Source organism: Platalea leucorodia, assembly GCF_965183815.1.
Source record: "Platalea leucorodia genome assembly, chromosome: Z".
Lineage (NCBI taxonomy): Eukaryota > Metazoa > Chordata > Aves > Pelecaniformes > Threskiornithidae > Platalea > Platalea leucorodia.
In genome coordinates this window covers 4,919,322-4,943,091 of record NC_138858.1, presented here as the reverse complement: position 1 = coordinate 4,943,091, position 23,770 = coordinate 4,919,322, and the positions used below count along the sequence as shown (strand labels likewise).

Genomic DNA, 23,770 nt, shown 5'->3' with positions numbered 1-23,770 from the left:
AGGTCAGACCCCTCTATAGACGTCTGTGAGGATGCCCAGCCTCACTATAGGTGCCTATGAGGAGGCTAGGCTCCTCCACAGGGGCCTGGGAGGAGGCCAAAGTCTTCTGCACCACTTGGAAGACAACCAGGCAAGGGAAGATGCTGAAGATAAAAAGCCATTTCAGCACTCATGGGCACACAGACTTGCTTCCCAGTAGCTCCATGTCTGGACACTCCTCTTCCAACCCAGGGTTTGCTTGGCTTTAGGTCTATTCAAACAGCTGGTGTATTCAGAACCAGCACCCCTAGTCTGGAATTACTTCTGTGCAATTTAGTGAATGTGCAAGCCAACTTTCAGCCTCACTGGGGACCTCCACATCCAGAAAAGCCCAACACCATCCATTGTGCTCAGTCAGCTGAAAAATCCCAATAAAGAAACCGTGCCATGTATTGTAGAGTAGATACTCTTCCGGGTGCAACAGCCCTATGTGGTCTGCAGTTCATGGCTAATCACAAGTAGTTGTTCTCATGCCAGCCTTCCTTGGTTTGTGCTCTCCCACAGCTGTCTTGGTACCGAGCAAGTACTGAAATAAAGGCTGCACAAGGATATGCTCTCATGGGCTTCCTTCCAGGAGAGGCAACTCACACCACCCGAACATCCCAGGGCGCTTTGAAGGTGTACCAACCCCAGCCCCGACAGAAAGTGAACATGACAACCTTTGAAAAAAAAAAAAAAAAAAAAAACATATCCAGCACAGAAGCCTCAAAACTTATTTTTAGAATATGTATTTAAAGAACTACGACTACAGCAGGCTCTTTCAGAAGAATGTTTGTACACTTGGTCTGTCAGAAATAAAATAGGACAACTGGTTCCTTGACATGCACACTTTGCACAGTGCATTATAATGCAGCAGGACAGATGTTAAAGCTCACTGTGATCACCGCACAAGGAAATACAGTGAAAGCCCCGGGGACGGGTGCGCTTAGGCACACACTGAAGTCACACAGATTCAACTTGAAGAACCTCATACAACTAGCAACTCCTGTTGCTCCGAGGTTGGTCACCTGGCACCAGGTTTAGACAGCTGAACTGTGTGCTTGTCCCCATGTCCTGTGTCCCCGTGTCCGGTGTCGTAAGGCACGGAGGAGCTGTTAAGCAACACCGAACACAGGGACTTCAGAGAGACCAGCAGCCCTGAGGCACGTGAGCTTCTGAATCAAAGCCATAATCATATATACGGTAACAAAAAGGGCATGAACTTTGAGGAGACCTGGTCAGAAAACTAGTTTCATGACTCCAGGCCAACAGGTTGTTTCCAGTGGTGCACAGCTAGAATGAGTCCCAGTTCAGGGACTGCCAGAAGTTAATCAAATGGGAGTCTCCAGAGCCTACCAGGGACAAGCTATACCATGAGCCTAAAAAAAATGCTATCCCCTCATTGGAAAGGCGGCTGGAAGAGCTGACCAACTTCCCTCAGATCCTCCACAACACTGTAGGGTGCAGGACGTCTCAGCAGGTTTGTGGTGGCACAGCCTCTCGCCAGGACTGCTGCACGAAGCAAGATGCAAATAAGCTTTCAGTATCAGCGCTTAAGCCTGGAGCACATCTACAGCTAAGCCAGACCCATGGTCTTCTCCATGGTTGGTGCTCCTCTAAGTAAGCTCCCTGAGAGACATGACTGAAATTAAATCTAAATTACAAGTTTAATCCCCATTAATGAAAGACTAGAAACAGGCAAAAGTGTAACCTGAGATCTGAGTGGGATACGTATGCCCTGAACACAAGCCAGTGTGCCCAAAGCATCGCAACGCTCCCCTCAGCACATATGGCTTCTCTAGTTATCTGCAGCGTGGGAGGCTCCAGCTTCTCCCAGAGGGCTGCACTTTAGAAGAATTTCGAATAAAAAACTTCCTCCGACACAGAAGATCTCCCCTTGTCCAGGTCCATTGCTAATATTCCTTTTCTTCTTGAGTGTGAAGATGGAATATCCATCCAAGGAGTCTGCTGATCAAAGGCACAGATTTTTAGTAGGTACTTTCTCAATGTGCAAATAATTATCAGAGTCCTCAAATACTTTCTTAAAACAGAGAAGCGCTTCAGCTCTGTGTGGCTGGGAATAACTGGAAACACCACGTCTGCCACGCTGGCCAGACCAACAGTGTCTTCTGCCTAGAGAACCTACAGAACAGGATCAACAGCATCTAAACCACAGCTCTAGCTCAGACAAATGGTGGGAGGGCTGACACGATCATCACGCCCAGTTGGTCACCTCAAAATGTCATCCCTTAACCGGTGGCCTTTCTTTCTCCACTGTCCCTCCTCTGTGTAGCTGCATCTCACAGTAAACCCTTTCTTCATCAAATGTGAGTACTTACTGTGGCTGTTAATGATGTATCAAGCTGTAGCCGTCAACTGTGGCATAATCAGGCTCACCTGAAACAAAGAGCACAAAAAAATTAGGTCTGCTCATGAGAAGCACTCATTACGAGACTTTACGCAGGACAGAAACACCATGTGCTAGCCACCCGTGTTAAAGGGATGGGAGGTAGGGGGCAATGAGACTCCAAGAGATGACTTGATATTGCCCAAGAGCTGAAGCAGGACCTCATTTTACCGAGTCCTGCTGCAGTATCCCGTCACGAAAGTGGCACTGGGAATGATACAGCTCATGCTGCTGAAGCAGAGAAGGGCCTAAACTGCAGAGACATCCTTAAGCTTCAGAAATGCCTACACGCAGGGCTTTGATCAGAACTCTTCCTGGGTGAAACCTGGCCTGCAAAGTCAGCGCCCACCTTCCCAGCATCTTTCAGCAGGGACCAGACTTAGAGCAGGAGCTTCACCTAAAGCAGTCCCTTTAGAGAGCTAAAGCTCATGATCTGATGGGAAGGAGCAAGAGCAGAGAGTTCCTCTGTGGGGCCAGAAACCCCATAAAGCAAGTAACTCACCTGGCGCACTGGTTGGGGTGGGTAGAGGTCCCCTCCTGCACAGAAGGAAACACAGAGCTGAGGATTTGCATGGCTACAGGACTCCTGTTGCCCTGGCTCTGCGCTCCCCAGCTGCCCTCCCAGAGCTGGTGGGAGGGCAAGAGGTTTGGCCAGCCTGGGCTTTATGGAGACCTGGTACCAAGGTACGTCATGGTGGGCTCACCACCGACAGCCTGCGTGGCAAACACGGGAATTGAAGCTGATACAGTGGGCAAGAGGAAAAAGTAACCAGAAAGCACTAAGGTGGGGAAACATTCAGAAGTGGGCCTTGGGGCATGCCTTCTTTCATGCCTTTGCCCAGAGTGAGGCATCAGTAAGCCATAATTGGCCATGACTCATCTGACGTGACAGCCAAAATGGTGCACTCGCCTTTAGCAAGAGTCTTTGGCCCTGAATCCTCATCTTCCCCCCGGCAGAAGCATCCTTCACACTGTCCTCCCTGCCCAGCTTCTGTCCCAGAGGAGTGAATTCGGCTCTGCTGTTCCTCCCTCTACTCACACACACTTTTAACTGATCTCTCTCTCCTCAGATAGACAGACCACATGGAGAACCATCCAGGGAACCCCAGAAGGTTCCATTTTGGCATCAAAGGCTGCTCTAAAAGGGAGCTCAGATTGTTCCCAGAGAGAACAAGACATGAAACTGCCTTGCTTTTCTGCTGTCTGAGTACCACAGCCACTCACCTCAATGCAAAGGACTTCTGGAAGAGGCTTGGCACAAGAAAAAATGAGCTCACCTTCACCACAAGCACTTTCAGAATAATATTCCCACCCATGAGAAGAGAGAAATGACCCCAAAAGGGGGAGCAAAAACCTCTGACTGGGATTGAGGGGGTCCTTGAAGAGCTTATAATAGGCAGCACATTGGCATAACTCCTGCTGTGGAGAGTGATGGACTACATAGCATGGGAAATATTTTCCTCTAATGCTCACAAGTCAAGCCTCCAAAAGACTGAAAGCAACAAAATATGCTCTTCTGGGGGGAGAGCATCATTTGCAATAGCAACTGCAATTGTACTTGGTATGTCCCTTACCTCGCTATAGGTGCAGGAGCCGGACTTCTCACAGGAGTTGCATTTCTCTGTGCATTATAGTAGTTTTCATAAACAACAGGAGCTAGGACAAGTTAACAGTAAAGTACAGACCTTTTATAAGCATAAACTACTTGTCAACACCAACATTCAGCTGCTAAGTCTTTCCTCTCTCTGGGAAAATGCCTGATCAGGAAATTAAAAGTTACAGAAAGGGGAGATTATCTTCAAGGGCTGGTAATAAGTGGCAGAGACCAGTGCTGCATGCCAGTGAATGAAAGGAGGGGTGTTGCAAAATCAATGTTTTTTGCATCCAAACTGATGCTGATCAGAGCAGCAGCTCCATGAGAGGTATAAGGAAGTGAGCACTACTTTGTGAGATTGTACTGAACTCTTACCTGGAGCCAAACTTCCAGTTTTGCGTAAATTCACAAAAAAATCAATATCCTTCTCAATGCTGCACATTTCTAAACTCTTGCGGATTTCCTCATATTTCTGCAAAAGGGAAATAAAAAGCATTTCTATACATCAGGTCAAAAAACGAGGGCTTTTTCCAGTTGTTTACTGGGGTGAAAGCCAGGAAACAAGGGTCAATGGTAGGGGAATCATAGAATCACAGAATCGTAGAATCATAGAATGGTTTGGGTGGGAAGGGACCTTCAAAGTCCAACGCCCCTGCAATGAGCAGGGACATCTTCAACCAGATCAGGTTGCTCAGAGCCCCGTCCAGCCTGGCCTTGAATGTTACCAGGGATGGGGCATCTACCACCTCTCTGGGCAACCTGAGCCAGTGCTTCACCACCCTCAAAAAACATGGGTATCCCAGAGGCAACCTCATCTGCAAGAGCTCTGGCCAAAACCTTCTGCCCGCACACTCATGCTGGTGTCTGGTGGCCGATCAAAGGCCACAGCCCAACTAAGACATAACACACCTCAGTGCACAGAAAATCAAACTGGGCTTTGCTTTCCAAACAGAAAAATGAAGACTTTCATTTGACGTACCTCATCATTCTGGACGCAGTCCTGGGAGAGCTGGTTGACATGAAGCCAGAGCGCATTGCGGAAGTAGTTGATGCGCTCGCACTCCTGAGTCTCAAAGAACTGTAACGACACAGACAAAATAACCCTAACGTCTTTAAAATGAGAGCAAATGTCTTTTATCCTGAATGTTTCTCATCCCCAAGTGCCACTACAAAGATGACTGTCCTTCGTGAGGCACAGGTGGTGGTGGCCTCCTGCAGGAGACATGGAAACCACAAGTCCTCCAGCTCGTCCAGAGGAGAAATCATCCCTCTACGCAACCAGGTGTTTCAAAGATGAGTGTTAAGCTTGGGAAGGTCTGCAGGACCGATGTGGAAGGGGTCACCCGGCACACTGCTCCCTCTGGGGAGACCAAGCCAGCTTCTAAAGGCAGTGCGTATTCCCTAGGGACGCCGTGGTCCTGCGGTCGCAACTCGCTTTCCTCCCACAGGTATGGAGCAATAAAAAAGCACTGGGGACGTGTGAAAATAGAGGTGCATTGACTGGCTGCGCTTCTCCCTCTCTCCTGCCCAGCCCTTTTCCAAGCAGATTTAAACCCAAGTCTTTTGAAATCTGCTGTCTGGTATGCCTCAATTCCATGTGCCTTTACACATTTCCGTGAAAGATTTTTTCATTCCAAGTGTACATATACACTTGTTATCAGTTTTGGCCTTTGCACCACACTGAGGGGAGAACCTCCACGTGATCCATCTGTGGAAGTGAAACTACTGCTTTCCATGCCCCACCATCAGAGAGGCTTCCAGAGACCCCAGACATCAAAAGCACACCAGCCCTGAGACACCGACCCACGCCACACAAAACAGACAGCAAATTCTATTTCAAAAGGAAAAAGTAAAATAGAGGCCTGATGAGAGGTAGCTTGGGAAGGGATTGGCACAGCTGGGAATGGGAAGGCTGTTTGCAAGCTTGCAGAAGACCTGGGATAAAACTTCGATCTCTGCAATCCCTGTCCATCCCTCGGTCACAGATCACAGGCAGCTGCAAGACAGAGGTCAGCAGCACAGCAGCTGCAAGGTCCTCTTGCCACCAGCTCTGGACTTCCCCAGTACGTGCTTGCTAGACCACTGTGCTGTGAAAGAGTCGGCTTAGGCTGATACAAGCGCTCAGAGGGGGTTCCCACACTAGCGCATGGTCTGTGAGATACAAGGTGAAGGGCTTCTAGCACACAGAGGAGATGGCTTCACCCAGTCTGCATCCCCAGCCTGCCACCAGCCTCTGCTGCAAAGCCGTTTAAAGTCTTTCGGAGTTTCAGATAGAGTCTGCTAGGTGGTGGTGTGGCTGTAGGACATATTGGCCTTGTGTTGCTGAGTACGCAGAGGTGGCCGTGGCTGTTCAAGACGACAGCCACATCAAATGTGCAAGCAGGTAATGAGCAAAAATGTCACTGCTTTGACTCTGTCAATTTTTAAAGGTGGTGGAAGAAAAAAATAAAAATAAAAAATAGTGGAAACCTTGAAGTAGTGAGACCTTGAATCCAGAAGCCGAGCATGAGACACACACAGGGTTAACTGCAACACATCCTGCTGCTTCACTGCCAGGGGAATACAGAGAAGGCAAGTCTGCGCCATCCCTGACCCCTGCAGTGAGGGATGGACATCCAGAGGACCATGCTGCTGCGTGAAGGTGTTTTGGGGCATTTACCTCGCAAGCTTTGATGTGCTCTTTCTGCCATTCTTCCCGGATCTTCTCCAGTGTGGTAACATTCTGCTGGTAACTTCTGTCTGCGAGAGAAATCACATTGTCATCTGATTAACATTAATTAAAAAAACCCCTTCGCTAGAAGGTAATATGTGAAGCCTGAAATGGCTGAGATGTCAGGGAGAAAGCAGCAGTAATGTGTGAGCTTGGCTGTGGGTGGGCACTGCAAGGGGGCGCAGAGCCGCACAGCAAGGCGGAGGGTCCTGCCACGGGGAAATGGTGGGAGCAGCCTTGGTGGGGCCATGCAGGCTTCTCCAGGGCAGTGCCCACCTCCGGTATGTTGGGCATATGTTTCTGAGGAGCCGTGCCTGACCCAAGGAGCTAGAGCTTGCCCATGGCTTCGCAACCACCCTGCCCTGGGAAATGCTTCCCTCGCCCTCCAAACACTGCATTTCCATGCTCACCAGAGTCCTCCAGAGCTGATTTCGTCTGAGCAAGCTTCAGGAACAGCTGCCAAAAATGGGAGAGAGAAGAAAGGTAGAGGAGAGCCCTGGTGCATCACCAACGGCACTGCAGCCCAACTGGGGAACATCACCAGCCCTCCCGTCTCACCCCAAAACCCAGAGCTGGGAGGACAGCCATGGGGCAGGAGAGCTGCAAGAAGAAGCACCCCTTTCTCCCCCTGCCCCATGACCACCCGCCTCTCCGTACCTTCTCCTGTTGCTTCTGTGTCACCAGGTTTGCATTGCGGTGCACAGCCTGTTCCGCCTCGTCCTTATCCCTGCAGCGCTGCTCATAGAGCCGCTTGGCCTAAGAGAGTCACCAAATGGGGCAGGAGCGTGTCAGCAAGCAATGAGAAGCAAATACAGCTCACATGGGAGGCTTTGGAGGAGAGCACAGCCTACGAGTAAAGAGGTGGCTGCAGGCTGCCAGCAGAGCAGGGGATGGCACACAAGGCCCCAGATGCCCTACTGCTTGGGCAAAACCAACCTCACAAGACAAGCTGCTCTTTGTTTGGGATGAAATGCTCATGGCAATTGAGTCCATGACATCTAAATCACTCGTGTCCAACCCTGCAAGGCTACCACCAGCCATGTCCCTGGTGTACTCCAGTTTTTCTGAGCACACTGTGCATACCACTCATGCAGACACAACATCAAGAGTTGCAGCAGAGGAGGAAGACCCTTGCATGTAAGTCTGCCCCAGTGCTGTGCGTGTGCGTGTTAGCAATATTAACCCATATGGCAAGAAACAGCAGCACATTTGCTTTACCTCCATGGTCTTCTTGTACTGCAAATTCCTGTTTTTGTGAATCGCCTCCATTATCAGCTCTATCTGTGAAGACAACAGACCCAGAGTCAGCACATCACTGACCATTGAAGCTTCAGGATGGACTACGTGACTTAGGAGAGAAAGAGGCATGGACCAGATTGAGATGGGTTTAAGGACCTTCATCCACCCAAAGCATCTTCACAAAACCCATCTTTTGTGCTTCTATCTAAGCCTCCACTTGTGCGTGCAAAGGAGCTCTACAAATGAAATCCTAGCGATATATATATATTACTGTGTCATCTCCATAGGGTCTGGCAAAATTGGGAAGCCCACTCCCCTCTGCTAGGTCCAAACCAACCCCTGGTGCTAGCAGTTTTCCCTCATTTTCCAGACAAAGGAATCTCAAGCCAGAAGAAGTTAAGAGGCTTGCCAATTTCAGCAGACCCTATGGAGACCACACAGCACTATATATATGTTTTAAAAACATTCCTGGTTGAGGCTGGCATCCCCGGAGCTGAGGCCCTGCTATAGCTGGCCCCAACAGGCGCCCAAATGAGAAGACATGGCAGTGAGAAGAAGGAAGTTGGAGGCTGCGGTGCAGCTCACCAACACGGTTGCAACACATAGGAAGGAGCTCAGGATTTCCTGGCAGCGGCAGGCACCGGGGCCGTGGAGGGGACTGGGGCACGGCAGGTGACACCAGCCGGGAGCAGCCTGTCGCTGTGGCACGATCAACACCCTGCAGCGAAGGCACGTGCTCCTGTGGCGCCTGACCTTTTTCCGATGCAGTTTTTGCTTTTCCCTGAAGTCCTCCATTTTCTTTGCTTCCTCCCGAAGGGTTTGTGCCAGCTGGATGTGACCTTGCCCCACATTGTCTATCTCTGCAAAGAAAAAAAATTAAATACATGTAATATATATTCCTAAGAAGACTGTTGCTCAAGTCAACTGCTGTAGCTGACGTCAAACTGACTCAGAGATCCCATATCATACATCCCCTTGCAGAAACCCATAAAACCAGCAGCACTTTTGAAGCAACCTCCAAGGAGCTATGTGAGGACCTATTCAGGATCAGTCCTGCTGGGGCCTGCCCTTCATTTTAAGAAAACTCATATCAAGAGAAGTTATTCAAACAAGAACAGCCACACCTGCCCCACATCCAGATGAATTCAGGCATGTTTCATCACATCACACCCTGAAGCAGCTGCCCGAAGGAAGCGTTGCCCCAGACTAGCAGGCAACCAACTTGGGGCACAGAAAAACTAATGCTAAAAAAAAATATCGCAGGCTTATCTTGCTGAAGATGAGCAGCCATACCGCAAAACACCACCTCAGCAAGCTTATCAAGGGAGCTAAGCCAAACTGTAGCTCACAATTCAACCCCCAGAGCTGTTTCAAACCCACAGGTATTAATCGTCAGCTGCTGTGACACCAGAGCCTCATTAGGGAGGTCCAACAAGGTACAGGGCAGCAGACAAACCTGGCTGGGGTGGAGGGTGGACTCAGCACGGGATAGCAGAGTACTAGCCCTCAGGGTAGGGATGCTGGCTGCGTGTAGCCCAGCGGGCAGTGACACGGAGCAATGAAGGGACAATATAAGGTGGCCAAAGCATCGTCTTTTAGATGCTCTGATTACTGCATATGTGTGTGAAGAGGGCAAGGTGAGACACTCCAGCAAACTCCAGCTGAGCTCCCCATGCACCTCTTCTGATGCAGAATGCAAGCACGACCTCTGAGCTGCAGACAGCCCTGAAAGCCCAAGAGATCCCCAGGGGAACACCCTGTGGGTCTCCTCTCCCACCCGTGCCCTGGAATGGGTGGGAGACCAGTCCAAACCCCAGGCGCTGGAATGAGCCTGGCCAGGAGGACAGCCTGTGCCTGACCCCAAGATCACACTGTTTTGGAGGTTTCTCTGCTGTTTTCTTCCCAAGCAGTTTTGCAGGCTTTGGTGCTGCCCAGTGTCCTGACAAACATGAAGAAGAATTACTTACGTTGCTTGAAAACATCCAGAGATCTCTTCAGCGTGCTGAAAAACAGGCAGAGCATTAAAGAGTGGGAAAGCATGGCCAGGTGCAGGCATCAGCAAAGCACCTCTCCCAAAACAGATAGCAAGTCCCTCACTCGATGCCAGCCAAAGCAGCTCAAAGTAGGTTTATTTACCCTCTTTACACCTCTGTCTTTTTCCCTCTTGGCAAGTATAACACAGCTCACTTGGTTTGAGATCAACTTTACAACTTTATGAACATTGGATGCTGTTAAAAATCCTGACTTTCATGACAAAATATTTCAGGCAACCTCTTAAAAGTATCATTTGGGACATATGAACACCTACGTGGTGCATTGGCCAGTGGTTGGAAATGTAGGGAACTCTTCTCCCTATTAATATTGTACAACAAAGATTTCAGAAACATTTTAAGTGACACTTCAATATAAAACTGTAAATAAATGATCAGAGAATATCAGACCAGGCATGTATAAAATACAGAAACAAAGCAGGAAGCAGAAGGTGCCAAGGGTCACTGGGGAAATGGAGACCCACTTGTGGAGCCAGCCGCAGCAGCCACAGCACCCCTGTGGGGTGGTAGCTCTCTGGCCTTTGAAGATTTGCATCGTTTGAGTCAAGGAAGTACCTGTACTTCCCTCTGGTCACAAAAACACCCAAGGGCAGACCCAAGGTCTCATGATGCTCTGCTGAACCGCCAGCCCACATCTCGCTTGAGCACCTATGGTGCTTTGGCTAGTCTACAGCTGGTGGGAACTTGGTGGAGTCCAACTCATTTATTGGCAAAGGCCAACCCAACTGTGCACCGTTCATTCACAAGACCAATTTCAGATCATCTTCTGGTAGCGTCCCAATCACATTTCAACACTGTTTTGTCTCTCACAGCCTCCTTCCTTCTCCTCCTCCTTCGTTGCTCCAAGTAAGGACACTCATAAAAGCAAAACACACACAGGAATGTGAACTTACTTCAGCTCTGTCTGCCCGCAGGGCTTCTTTTTCGACAAGTTAATGAGCTCTTTGCCATATTTTTCTTCTATAATGGCCCTGTTGAGGAAGGAGAGAAATGAGAAAAAGTTCTCATTTCAGAAACTGATACTTGCTTGCAGCAGAGGCCAAGACCTGCTCTTAACACCCTCTCTGCCTTCTGACCTTCTGTAAACCAACTGTGGACAGTTGGCTGAAGGAAGACTGTTGTTTGTTGCAGTTACACAACAGCCTGTCTAGTGAGAACACTTTGTTTTGCTGTGTCTGTGGTCCCGATGCGTTGCCCTCCCCATTTCCCCATGGCCGATGGGTGCAAGGACCACCTCCGCAGGAGATGGAGGACTAAGCAGCCAGTGCAGCTGCTGGCTAGATGCAGCCCGGTGAGTCACCTGAGTAGGTTTTAGCTCAGTTTCCTATGGGAAGAAGGCTTGTGTAATCACATTTTCTCTTTCTCGGCCATCAGCGTCTTGTTGGCCCGTCCACACAAAGTACTGTTGAATATGATTAGTCTGATTTAAACCAAATGTGACAGAAGGGAGTTGGCACCTCAAAGACCACTCAGCCACCGTACACGCACCCCAAAGCTCAGCTGGGCCATTTCAGCTCTTCAGCACTTTTTAAAATGAGGCAATAGGTACTCTCCCCTGCCCATCTCTGGTCCTAAGGGAGAACACCTGAGGAAGAGGCCACATCTTGTGAGGTAACATAAATAACACCTTTGAGAGATTGTATTGTCCTCCCCTCTTGGAAGAAGGAGGGAGAGGAAAAGAAAATCTATGTGTTGCAGTCTAAGAACAACCAGCTTTCTGCAGTTGCTTTGAAATCTGTACAGACAACCAGGGCTGGACTTGCTTGGTCACCTGTAGGTATCTCCATCTGAGCAAGCCAACCTAGCTGTCTGCGGTCAGTAGAGAGAAACAAGTACTGCTAGAGGCTTGCATTAGAAGGTCTACTGGATAAAATAAACAGCTTCCTAAAATGCCTGTACTTCTAATGCAGATGCAGATGCCTGTGTTGTTGATTTCTAGAGTTTGGCAGTGGGGTTCACCTAACTTAATTCTTTAAAAACTCCAAAAGCTTGTAGGAAAATGGAAAAAATAAAGATTATAAATTGATTTTTTTTTTCCATCTATAGAATATTTTTTCTATGAATATTCCCATGAACTTCCCTTTGAGACAAAGCATCAAATCCAAGAGGCATGTTCTCCATGGATGGGACCATGTAACAGCTGTGCTGTACGTGGAGAACTGGGCCACGTTCAGAGCAGGGTGCCAGTAGCAAGTCCAGGTCCAGTCTCTAATCTCCTGGCTAGAGACATCGGCAGGAACCTACACCTGCTTCAACAGCAAAGAGGAACAGGACACAGGGTGTGGAGGAGGCTTCTTGCACTCTCTCCGTTGTCACAAGATGGTTCCTTGAGCAGCTGGAAAGCCCAAATTTTCCTGGAACATGGGATTACAGCCTGGTCAGTTGTAGCTGTATTAGACACTTTTAACTGCAGGTTCTCCTCCTCTTCATCCCCATTACATTTGTTCCAGGCTGTTTTGTACCACGTCTTGTATTCAGAGGTTTGTTTTCTCCAGTTCTCAATAGCAAAATTACATTAATTCAGGGTTGTTCTGCAACACTCTCTGTATTTGGCCGTAGCTAACCAGGTGAAGCATAAAGTCAAAATACATGGCCAGACCATCTCAGTTTGCCTTTGTAGCCACAAAACCTCTACTTAGGTCACATCCTCTGATTAATAAATGCACTATCTAATGCTACTACTTCTTTTTAACATAAAATCTGTGGGCTGTCCATAATGTACAAAGACAAATTCAGGACAAAGCTGTGCCTCTCCTGCACCAAGGTCTTCACCTGATCTTCTGCAAGCTGAACTGCAAGGTGAACCTCATGGGAGAGCGTGTGGCCTGGGCAGGCCACTAACAGCTGCAAACACATCGGTACAGATGTCTGGCAACATCTAAGACTGAATTATTAAACTGCTCCTGATTCCTCTTTCTTTTTAACAAGCAGTTCAAAATGTGAGCATCAAGCCCTGGGCACCATCACTGCCTCGCAGCTGAGGATTCCTGGGCAAGGACTTCATACCACAGCGCCAGCCGTGCAAGGAAAGGACAGTGTGAGAAAACAAGTTCCTCATCAGTCAAAAATCAAAGGTGTTTTAACATAGTGGACAGTTAAACGTGACAGAAACCAAACTAGGAATACAAGGAGTAGAAGCAGTGCCAGGGCCTCACTTCCCCGGTTCAACCCAACCCGTTTGCAGAGGCAGCTCCATACCTTTCCTTCAAAAAGTCTTCAAACTCTTTGCAGTTCTTCCTCCCATCATTCAGATGTTGAATGATGCTGTCGTAGCCAACTGTGCTTGTCAGATCCGTGCTCTGAGAACACAAGAACAGGAGTCACATCCCAGTCAGTGCAGTCCGTGGCCACTGCCACGTCCAGTGGCATTTGCACAAGCGATGACTCAGCTGGGAGCAAGCATGCAAGTGCCTCTTTATGAAATAAGATCTTTTTCTTTTAGGGGTGGGAGAGGCTCCAGAATGAAAACAATGGCGGCAATCTGGGACAAGGCACTTCCGTGACTTTCAGAAAACAGAAGAGCTCAGTCCTACCATATCCTATTGCTCCCCCCTGGCCTAAGTACAGCTGGCCCCACAGCACACAGCATCTCCTCCTACGAGCTTAGCTGTCAGCTCTAACTTAATGAAATCAAACCCTAAAACCCCTCCAAGTCTCTAGATACAGCCTATCTTACTACTGCTCCTCCCAGTTTCTGCAGACATGGAGATGGATCTTGGCTAGTGTTGACCTGCAGTATTCTGGCCATCACCCTCATGTCCGGCTGTAAGCCTACATCTGGGCTGGAGGTGAATTTAGCAGACCTTTCTGCATGGGATTGCTCAGCTATGGACCCCTCACTGCCTCCGCAGCAATGTATGGATGCACCCAACGACTGCTGCTTTAACAGCCTTCTCTTTAGCCTTGTGAAAAGCAACCCTCTCCCACTCACATCAATTCAAAACACCACTGCAAAGATCATTTCCCTAAGTACCAGGTCCTCCCCCACCACTGCTGTATGCACTCCAACACATCACACAGGGCTAGCTTCTTCACTCCCCACAAAACATCACAGCCATGGAGAGATCCTGCCTCCACCACTCACAGGGCCAAGTCACATCTTCCAACCCAGGGTTCTCAGCCCCGCCGTGACACTCACACTTCCCATAGACTTCTGAAGAACCAGTGCTTTCCTTCGAACTACTTCTTAAAAACATATATTGTGCTGACCCTTATTAAAAAAAAAAAAAAAAAAAAGATACATGGGCTAGGGTGAAGGTTGACGAACTCTACCCCATTCTTTCCTCATACCCATACCTGGAAGCACCTTAGGACAAAAAATAGATTTTTGCCCTATGACTGTTGAGGATTTACCACCCTGGAGACCTGGGCCAAAAGCAAGGCTCCTAAGTGCTATGATAATACAAAGAGATGCTCTGACCCTGAGCTCTCCTTCTCTGGAAGAAGCCTGAAGGAGATGCAGGGAACTGAGCAGAAGGTGCTACCTGTTGTCTTCTGCAAAGAGGACCAGTCGGTGTTGCATAAATGGGAGCAAAAAATATAGGGAAAGAGGCTGCAGAAAGGAAACAATGGTAGGAGCAGATATGAAACTCAGGAAAAGGAAGCAAAAGCCACAAACAGTTATTAAGAACCTTGAAGACAAATAATGTCAGGACGGAGAGATGCAGGAAATGGTTTGAAGCCAGGATGAGAGTACACAGAGAACTGGCATGAAAGCGTGGGCAGCAGCAGACACAGAAGAAGTCAATGAGTCAGTGAGAAGTCCTGAGTCAATGAACCATATGACAGGGATCAGCGGGCAAAGTTTCTCCCACTGTAAGTGAAGATCAGGTTCACCACCACCTGAGGAACCTGAATGTACGTAAGCCTATGGGTCCTGACGAGGTGCATCCCAGAGTCCTGAGGGAAGTGGCTGATGTAGTTGCCAAGCCACTCGCCATGATATTTGAAAAGTCATGGCAGTCTGGTGAAGTCCCTGGGGACTGGAAAAAGGGAAATATTGCACTCATTTTTAAAAAGGGTAGAAAGGAGGACCCTGGGAACTACCGACCTGTGAGCCTTACCTCTGTGCCTGGGAAGCTCATGGAACAGATCCTCCTAGAAGCTATGCTGAGGCACATGGAGGACAGGGAGGGGATTCGAGACAGCCAGCACAGCTTCACCAAGGGCAAGTCCTGCCTGACCAACCCAGTGGGCTTCTGTGGTGGAGTGAGTACATCAGTGGACAAGGCAGAGCTATGGATGTCGTCTATCTGGACTTCTGTAAGGCCTTTGACACGGTACCCCACAACACCCTTCCCTCTAAATTGGAGAGATATGGATTTGATGGGTGGACTGTTGGGTGGATGAGGAATTGGCTGGATGGTCACATCCAGAGGGTAGTGGTCAATGGCTCGGTGTCCAGATGGAGATCAGTGGCAAGTGGTGTCTCTCAGGGGTCCATACGGGGGCCAGTACTGTTTAATAACTTCATCAATGACATAAACAGTAGGATCGAGTGCACCCTCAGCAAGTTTGCAGATGACACCAAGCTGAGCGGTGCAGTTGACACGCCTGAGGGACGGGATGCCATCCAGAAGGACCTGGGCAGGCTGGAGAGGTGGGCCTGTGTGAACCTCATGAGCTTCAACAAGGCCAAGTGCAGGGTCCTGCACCTGGGTTGGGGCAACCCCTGGTACCAGTACAGGCTGGGGGATGAAGGGATGGAGAGCAGCCCTGAGGAGAAGGACTTGGGGTACTGATAGACAAAAAGCTGGCCATGAGCCGGCAATGTGCTCTGGCAGCCCAGAAAGCCAAGTGTATCCCGAGCTGCATCCCCCGCAGCGTGGCCAGCAGGGCGAGGGAGGGGATTCTGCCCCTCTGCTCCCTCTGGGGAGACCCCCCTGGAGCCCCGCGTCCAGCTCGGGGGTCCTCAGCACGGGAAGGACATGGAGCTGTTGGAGCGGGGCCAGGGGAGGACACAAAAATGATCCGAGGGCTGGGACACCTCTGCCGTGAGGACAGGCTGAGAGCTGGGGGTGTTCAGCCTGGAGAAGAGAAGGCTGCGGGGAGACCTTATTGCGGCCTTTCAGTACTTAAAGGGGGCTTAGAAGAAAGATGGGAACAGACTTTTTAGCAAGGCCTGCTGCAACAGGACAAGGGGTAATGGTTTTAAACTAAAAGAGGGGAGGTTTAGACTAAACACAAGGAAAAAATTTTTCATAATGAGGGTGGTGAAACACTGGAGTGGGTTGCCCAGAGAGGTGGTAGATGCCCCATCCTTGGAAACATTCAAGGCCAGGTTGGATGGGGCTCTGAGCAACCTGATCTGGTTGAAGATGTCCCTGCCCATTGCAGGAGGGATGGACTAGATGGCCTTTGAAAGTCCCTTCCATCCTAAAGTATTCCGTGATTCTAAGAAGAAGGGGATTTCTCAGGAGTTTGTACATGGTGCACAAAATGGGGAGGAACAGGGCTGGTACATGTGATAAATGAAGGATTTCATTATGTGGACTTCCCTAAGGAGTCAAGGACTTGATTGTCAGTGGCCAGAAAGCAAGAAGTGAAGCAGAGGTCTGGTGGAGTGGGACCTTCAGGAAATCCCCGCGTATCCCAGATCAGCTTTGCTCCATCCATAGCATGCACGGGAAGAGAAGACTGTGGAACAGGACCTAAGCAGAAACCAAAACATTTTCTGTTTCTTTACAAAGCACAAATGTCCCTCCAAAAAGTGCTTATTACTGATAAACCCACAACCAGTTTTCAGTTTGTGTCACGTCTTTGCTAATAGGGTCTGTGAAAAAGGAAACACGCTTGCACTGAAGTCACTCTTCATGACGGTTGCAAAACACAGGAACATCCTAAATTGACTTCCTGGTTTCAAAGAAATAAAATGGATGTGGAGAACAACTATCAGTCACTGGAAGTTCAGGCAGGACAGAGCAGTCAGACCCACATCGCTGCCTGTTGGGGGGCACCCGAAGGCTCCTGCATCCCGCTCTGCTGCCTGGGACACAAAAATGTGCACTAAGCTCTTTATTTTATCACTCTTTCTCCTCCAGCAGAAGGATTTAATTCCAGCAGGTATGTATTTCCTAAGTGCCCAAGGCTGGATCAGACCTCTGCACTGCAAGCTGTTATATGAAACATGGGAGGTGCTTCCAGGCAGCGGGAGCTCTTGGCCCAGAAGGAGCTGGGCAGGGTTGTATGCCATAAAACCAGCCTTCGCAGCACCCTTCTGGGCAGACGTTGGCACGGAAGGAATAAAAAGGACCAGCGTGACTGCCCGTGGGACGTCCCAAAGGCAGGGCTGGCAGGGAGCAATGAAAGAGGAAGGGCAACACGGTGAGCACAGAGCCATGGGGGCAGAGGACAAGATTTAAAGATATAATAAACCAAAAAAAACAAAGACAGGTATGGAGGATGGGGATTTGCACCAAGCCCTCCCCAACCAGAGGGATGCAGGCGGACAAGCATCTCTCCTCCCACCCTGCAGCACGCAGTTGTCCTGGTCCTCCCTGCTGGGCATAGCTCTGAGCCCATGTGCTGTTTGGAGGACAGCCCATGGAAACTAAAACCAGATGATTCCAAGGTGACAAAGCAGCAGCTGATGTTTCTCAAGCCCATGATGTTTCTCAGCAGGACGTGCCTCCTCCTTCCCAATGCACCGCCCGGGTTTGCGCCATCCGCCCAACGGACTCAATGAGGGGAAGGACTTTGTGTGCTTGTTGTGATGATACGTTCAGTTTTGTTTGCACTTTTAGCCAAAAGAGGGGCTAAAATGCTGTAGTGGGGATCTGAAATCACGTTATGACCTTGTGTGAGTAACAGCTAAAAGGAAAGCTGTTGACCTTGACATTTTCATCTTCTACCCCACTTTACATGGAAAACCCTCTCCAGACACACATGAAGCCGATGGCATGTCAGAATCATAGAATCAGGGAATCGCTTACGTTAGAAAAGACCTTTAAGATCATCAAGTCCAACCGTTAACCCAGCACTGCCAAGCCCACCACTAAACCATGTCCCTAAGCACCACATCTACCCGTTCTTTAAATACCTCCAGGGATGGGGACTCAGCCCCTGCCCTGGGCAGCCTGGGCCAGGCCCTGACAGCCCTTTGGGTGAAGAAGTTTTTCCCAATACCCAACCCAAACCTGCCCTGGCGCAGCTTGAGGCCGTTCCCTCTCGTCCCATCGCTTGTTCCTGGGGAGCAGAGACCGACCCCCCCGGCTCCAGCCTCCTTTCAGGCCGTTGCAGAGAGCGATGAGGGCTCCCCTCAGCCTCCTCTTCTCCAGGCTGAGCCCCCCCAGCTCCCCCAGCCGCTCCTCCCCAGCCTTGTGCTCCAGCCCCTGCCCCAGCCTCGCTGCCCTGCTCTGGCCACGCTCCAGCCCCTCCATGGCCGCCTTGGGGTGCGGGGCCCAGCGCTGAGCACAGCATTCGAGGGGCGGCCTCACCAGTGCCCAGCGCAGGGGCACCGTCACCTCCCTGCTCCTGCTGGCCACACCGTTCCTGATACAAGCCAGGGTGCCACTGGCCCTCTTGGCCACCTGGGCACCCTGCTGGCTCATGTCCAGCGGCTGTCGACCAGCACCCCCAGGCCCTTTCCCGCCGGGCAGCTCCCAGCCGCTCCTCCCCACGCCTGCAGCGGTGCCTGGGGTTGCTGTGCCCCCAGGGCAGGACCCGGCCCTGAGCCTTGCTGACCCTCACCCCGTGGCCTGGGCCCATCGACCCGGCCTGGCCAGGGCCCTCTGCAGAGCCTCCTGCCCTCCAGCAGTCTGTCCCAACCTTCCCAAAAATGAAAGGTTTGGGGAACTGCACTGCTCACGGACCATTAGTTGAAAGATCTTCATTTATGCAGAGCTCTTAGTATCTCTCCTCAGCCTAATCTGCTCAGAGAAACACAGCAGAAGCTGGATGTCTATTTTAGTAGTCGGAAACACCATGCAACAATAAATGGCTGTGCTGTTCCTCCTCGCAGTCAATACAGCCTCAAAAACACTCAGGGTCCTGCTGAGGTCGCTGAGACCAAGAAAATGCTTGTGCTGGTGCCTGCAGGGAGCAGGGTGAGGAGAGCAGGAGATGCTGCAAGAGGCTGCAGTTCCTCCCCATCCCATAACTGGGTGTATACAACAGGACAGACAAAACTCATCGCAGGGACTTGCTGCAAATTCACCCACCTGCGAACCGCATCCTGCAAAAAGCAGCTTTTTGATTAATAATTTTCCAGTTGAAGTTTCCTCCCCGCTATGCCAACACATCTACCCTGCTCATCCCAGAGACAGAGAAAGCAATGGACCGTCCCGCCTCGATGCAATTACTTCTTCCCACAAACCCCACCTTGTTCCTTTCAAACGACAACATGAGGATTTCGTACTGCTGCAAATAAACTCCGCCACGCCAGTCCCCCTTTAGAGAAGGACAAGCAGGAGCCCGGGGCTGGCAGCCCTCCCCTGTCCCCCAACAGCGGGGATGCAGAAAAAAGTTTATCCCCAGCCAGCCTCATAAGGCTAAAAAAAACATGGCAATGAAGAAGAAATACAGCTCGTCACAGCCCTGACAAAATACCATCTATAAATCATGCTAGTGGGTTCCTTTGCAGGCACCGGCGCTCCATTGCCCTGCAGCAAGGGGTAAAGCATTTCCTTGCCCCCATGCTTCATTTCTGCCATGGCAAAAAGAGATGCAATAGCTCTTTCCTATGTGTTGGAGGGTAAATAAGTGTTTTCAGATACTTTACTACATGCTTTGTTAGGAAATTAAATACACCAGCGCAGCTTTTACTGCAGACGACTTGCCTGAGCCATGGATTGTTTTAGCAGCATCATTTTTTCTTGGTATGACAAGTAAATATTTGAGAGTGCCTAAAAGATTAGATACTTAAGTCTTCTTTTAAGAAATTGCTTGACCAGACCAACCTCGGTGAGAGTCAGCAGTTCTCAGTCTTTAGCATCATTTGCGTTATTGTTTTAAAGTTTTATCCAGTGCTTCTTTTTAACGCACCCTGGAACGCACTGCAGAGAGCAGAAATACTACTTTGGTCTCATTAAAAGCAAAGTGACTGCACATCCACTCCCCAGGTTGCAAGCTGTGACGCAATAGATCAGACTTAAAGTGTGTTTTAGCATTATCATAATTTTTGTTTTTCCCCACATAGTTTTACAGGTGCGTACAAGGACCGAATGATGAGACCCAAAGCTTTGCTGTCGGGCTCCTTGAAATACTCTGCAAGAGCAGGCTTGGGGAGAAACAAGCACGTACCAAGAAAACTATTAAAGTGAAAGAAGAGACCTTGTAGAGTGAAAGAAGAAGAGCAGGTTGCAAAAACAAATTAAAACAAAACCCCACACTTGCTCAACTTGCAGCAATCACTACAGGCGGAGCAAGAGGAAACAAACATGATCTTTGGCATATTTTTATTTTTGCACAGCTCTTTCGCAGGCAGCTGCAGGCAGGAGAGGCTACAGGAGGGAGCATTCAGGGCAACGCTGGCCCTCACGTGCAGCTTCAGGCATCTCCGGACTTGGGCCCCTGGGTGAGCTTGAGCTGCGGCAGGATGCAAAAGAGCAAACCCCTTTATTTAAGGGAATTTGTCATCTTGTGCTGAGACCTAAGAGCACGAGCAAACTCAAGTGCAGAGAGCAAACTCGCAACATGCTTTCACAACGCAGCGCACCATGAGCATCACACCATGAACTTTGGCAGGGGCCAGGTTCCAGTGCAGGAAAAGACAGACACACACATCCCCCACCAAAGAAACCAGAACTGCCAAGGTTTAAAGCTAAATCGGTCCCCAGATGAGGCTTGAGGCACAGCCCCACTGCGCTGGCAGAGCCGAGGGGCTGCAGTTTATGACCGCAAAGAAATTCGGCAGTCGCCGTTCACAACCCGCCACATTTCGAAGCTGGAAGCTACAATACCAAAAATGGCTCAGCTTTTGGGGGTTTGGTTATTTTTTAGATTTCGTCGCATCAATTGGAGCATCCCTCCCCGCGACGCTCCCAAAATCTCCCCTTTCCCATCAGGCTGTCCTGACCACGCTGAAATTATTTGCTTCGGCAAAGAAGAGTTCTCCTTCCCTTTTTAACTTAAGCAAAGTAATTTAAGAGGAAAAATTGCAGGAGGAAGTTTGTGCTCTCTCACAGCGCTTAACAGCAAACCAAAGGCAGACAAGCAGCCCTCCGCACCTCGTCTAAATTTGTTTTTTTTCTGCCCATCCCTCGTTCCCCCACTCCCTCCCCAGCCCTCGCAGCTGATGCACAGTCACCGGTACGTGGTGTGGAGACTGCTTGGGGTGCTACCTGCCTTTTCCATGGGCCAAACGACCGCAGCAGGGCCTCGATCTCTCCGCTGAGTCACGTCCATCACGCTCCCATCCAACCTCCGCCCCAGCTGCCTGCCCCAGGCACGTCGATCGGGGGAAGTTGAAGCACACAGGCTTTGTAAAGGAAAAAGCCAAGCAAAATCCCTGGCAACACCAATAGTTTCAGGCTCAGCGAGAGGATTATTCAGTAAATAGACGTGTTTGCTATAAAAGGGACCGGGCAGGCATGAGCACCCCGTGCAATGTCCCAGCCCCTCCTCGCTGTTGGGGCTTGGGGCAGCTCCTGCCCCATATTCTCTCCCATCAAGCCCCCTCCTGCAGGATCCTTCTTCAAAAAGTACCACGCCACAGCGGGAGAGGGACAAACCCGGCATCACTAGCCGAAGCCAGCCCTGCAGCAAGGACCTTTTCTTCATCCAACGCGCCACTGAAGCACGACAAACCATGCCTGCTCAGCTCTCCTGGCATCACGGTTATTCTCCGCAGCCGGGGGATGCTGCCACCACCCTCGCATCCCTGCACATTTGCAAAGCAAGGGGAGCGCCGTGGAAATTTCTCGGGCAACAAATAGCTGAGAAACAGCTGCCAGACACAAAGCTGGCTTTCTTTTCCAAGCCAGGCACAATACCTATATGGGATTTACAGATTTGACAGCGCTATGCCAGATAACATGCTAACGATGCTGGGCGAGCCCAGTGGTCTGCATTTACCCCTCTTATTCCACAACACGCAGCAGCCCCAAACCTGGCGCCCGCTCCTCTGGGGGCCCATGCACCTTCGCCCAGTCCTGCAAAACGGGGGCTGCTTCCCAGGCATCGTCTGGGAAACCCTGAGTGCTGCCGTTCACAGATGGGGATTTTCAGCCCCGAAAGCCAAAATTTCATAATTTGTTTGCTGATTGCCCGTACCTGGAACGAAGGCCCGCGCAAGAAGAGGAACTGAGCAGCCACAGCCAATGCCCTGCAGCACATTAGTGGCTATTCAGTACTTCTCCATTCCCAAAAGCACAGCTCAGACTCAAAAGAATACATTGCACGTTTGCCCAAACTGTGGCTTTTTCTCAGCAGCTAGCAGCAGCACACCAAGGAACTCGCTCCTAGTCCAGGATTAGCTTGACATTAAAGGACCCTTTTTGGCCGTGGTGCCTCCAAGTAGTTCATCAGTGACTAATTAATGTAATCAAACCCTCAGCCCGGCACTGCCTTTCTCCAGCAGTGCAGCGGCAGCTCACTGGGGCATATTTTGGTTGCACGGGGCAGGTTGCAAAGCCAGGGCTCTCAGGGCACGCGTGGACGGGCAGCGCCTGCCGGGGATGCTCAGAGCCTTCGGCAAAGGCACCCTGGGACCACGAAGGCGGCGTTGGAGCCCATTCTGACCAGAGAAGGGTGACCCCCGCCGACCCAGCTGCGACCCCCCACCTCCAGCTGTCACCCCCCCGGGTTCCAGCTGGATCCCCCGTGTCCCACCGTGTCCCCGCTCACCCAGAAGTGGTCCCTGAACCGCGCTTCCCGCATGATGCCGATGCCGCCGTCGCCACCACCGCTCCCGGTGCCGCCCCGTCCCGCCCCACCCGGCCGGTCCCACCCCACGTCGTGGTGTCCCCACCCCGTCCCCCCCCACGGCTACACCCACCCCACCTTCTTCGTGGAGCTCCGCTACGCGTTCCTGGGGCTCCGTGGGTTTGGGGACCCGCGGCAGGTGGAGGAGATGGGCGAGGACGCAAGGCACGGTATCGCGGGGAGAAACCCACTGGTGACGGTCAAACACCATCGGTTTTGGGAAGAAAAGAGGGAGCGGAGGGCGAGCATCGCGGCCGGCGGCTGCACAGCCACGCCCCTGTGACCTGCGGCACCGTCCCCACCGGCCTGGCCAGGGGCGGCCGGAGCATTTTGGGAAGGTTTCACCATCCTCTTCTTATCGGTAGTTGATGAGGGGACGCTGCCCGGGACCAGACGCTGGGTGAGCGACCTCGGAGCGGTTCTTAAAAAAGACAAAATCAGATGAGAGAGGACGCTGTGTGCTGGAAAGCCTGAATCACGCTCGCTGCCCTGACGTGCTGCCTCTGCTTCAACACGGGGGCAGCTAAAGCAGCCCGGTGATGTGAAAAAGGCATTTTCCACTTAGAGAAATGAATCTGCCCAGCTGTGACCTGAGGCCGCCGCCACTTCGCAAACGTTTCTGAGGTTTATACGGATGAAAGCAGGTTTGCACGGATTTTGTTTTCGGCGTTGGTGCCTGCGGTTCCTACGCCGGCAGCAGAGGTAGCGTCACATCTTTCAGACCTGAATCGAATCTGCCTAGCTGCAAACGCACAAATACTCCAAGGTGCGAGTCCTGGGATGAATTTCCAGGTTTTCTCCGGTCTGGAAAGGCGAGCTTTAGGACAGGCAGATAAGCCCGAGTGGGGTTGAGAGCCAAAGCGAGCAGCAGAGAGCAGCATGGATCGAGG

The 23,770-nt window shown here is 50.7% G+C and overlaps 1 protein-coding gene across 2 annotated transcripts; it reads right to left on the bottom strand.

Moving 5' to 3' along the window:
- Nucleotides 1-795: 795 nt before the first annotated feature.
- PSTPIP2 (proline-serine-threonine phosphatase interacting protein 2) lies at nt 796-22,874 on the bottom strand. Of its 2 annotated transcripts, none has more exons than XM_082336597.1 (15): nt 22,803-22,874; nt 13,218-13,318; nt 10,913-10,990; nt 9,936-9,970; nt 8,722-8,828; nt 7,948-8,010; nt 7,387-7,485; nt 7,140-7,185; nt 6,679-6,758; nt 4,999-5,097; nt 4,395-4,491; nt 4,000-4,081; nt 2,928-2,962; nt 2,358-2,415; nt 796-1,986 (listed from the first exon to the last, which is right to left on the bottom strand). In XM_082336597.1, exons 1-14 carry the CDS (start codon nt 22,833-22,835, stop codon nt 2,366-2,368), a joined length of 1,005 nt encoding a protein of 334 aa, XP_082192723.1. In that variant the 5' UTR covers nt 22,836-22,874; the 3' UTR covers nt 796-1,986; nt 2,358-2,365. The 2 variants fall into 2 exon arrangements, with proteins under 2 accessions (XP_082192723.1, XP_082192722.1); XM_082336596.1 differs by having other exon boundaries at nt 796-1,983.
- Nucleotides 22,875-23,770: the final 896 nt, after the last annotated feature.

Coding starts and splice junctions, on each gene's coding strand:
- PSTPIP2 (XM_082336597.1), bottom strand. CDS start 22,835: ATGCGGGAAGCGCGGTTCAGGGACCACTTCTGG. Junction 8,829..9,935: donor TCTGGATGTTTTCAAGCAAC/GTAAGTAATTCT, acceptor TTTTCTTTGCAG/AGATAGACAATGTGGGGCAA. Junction 7,186..7,386: donor CACAGAAGCAACAGGAGAAG/GTACGGAGAGGC, acceptor CATTTTTGGCAG/CTGTTCCTGAAGCTTGCTCA.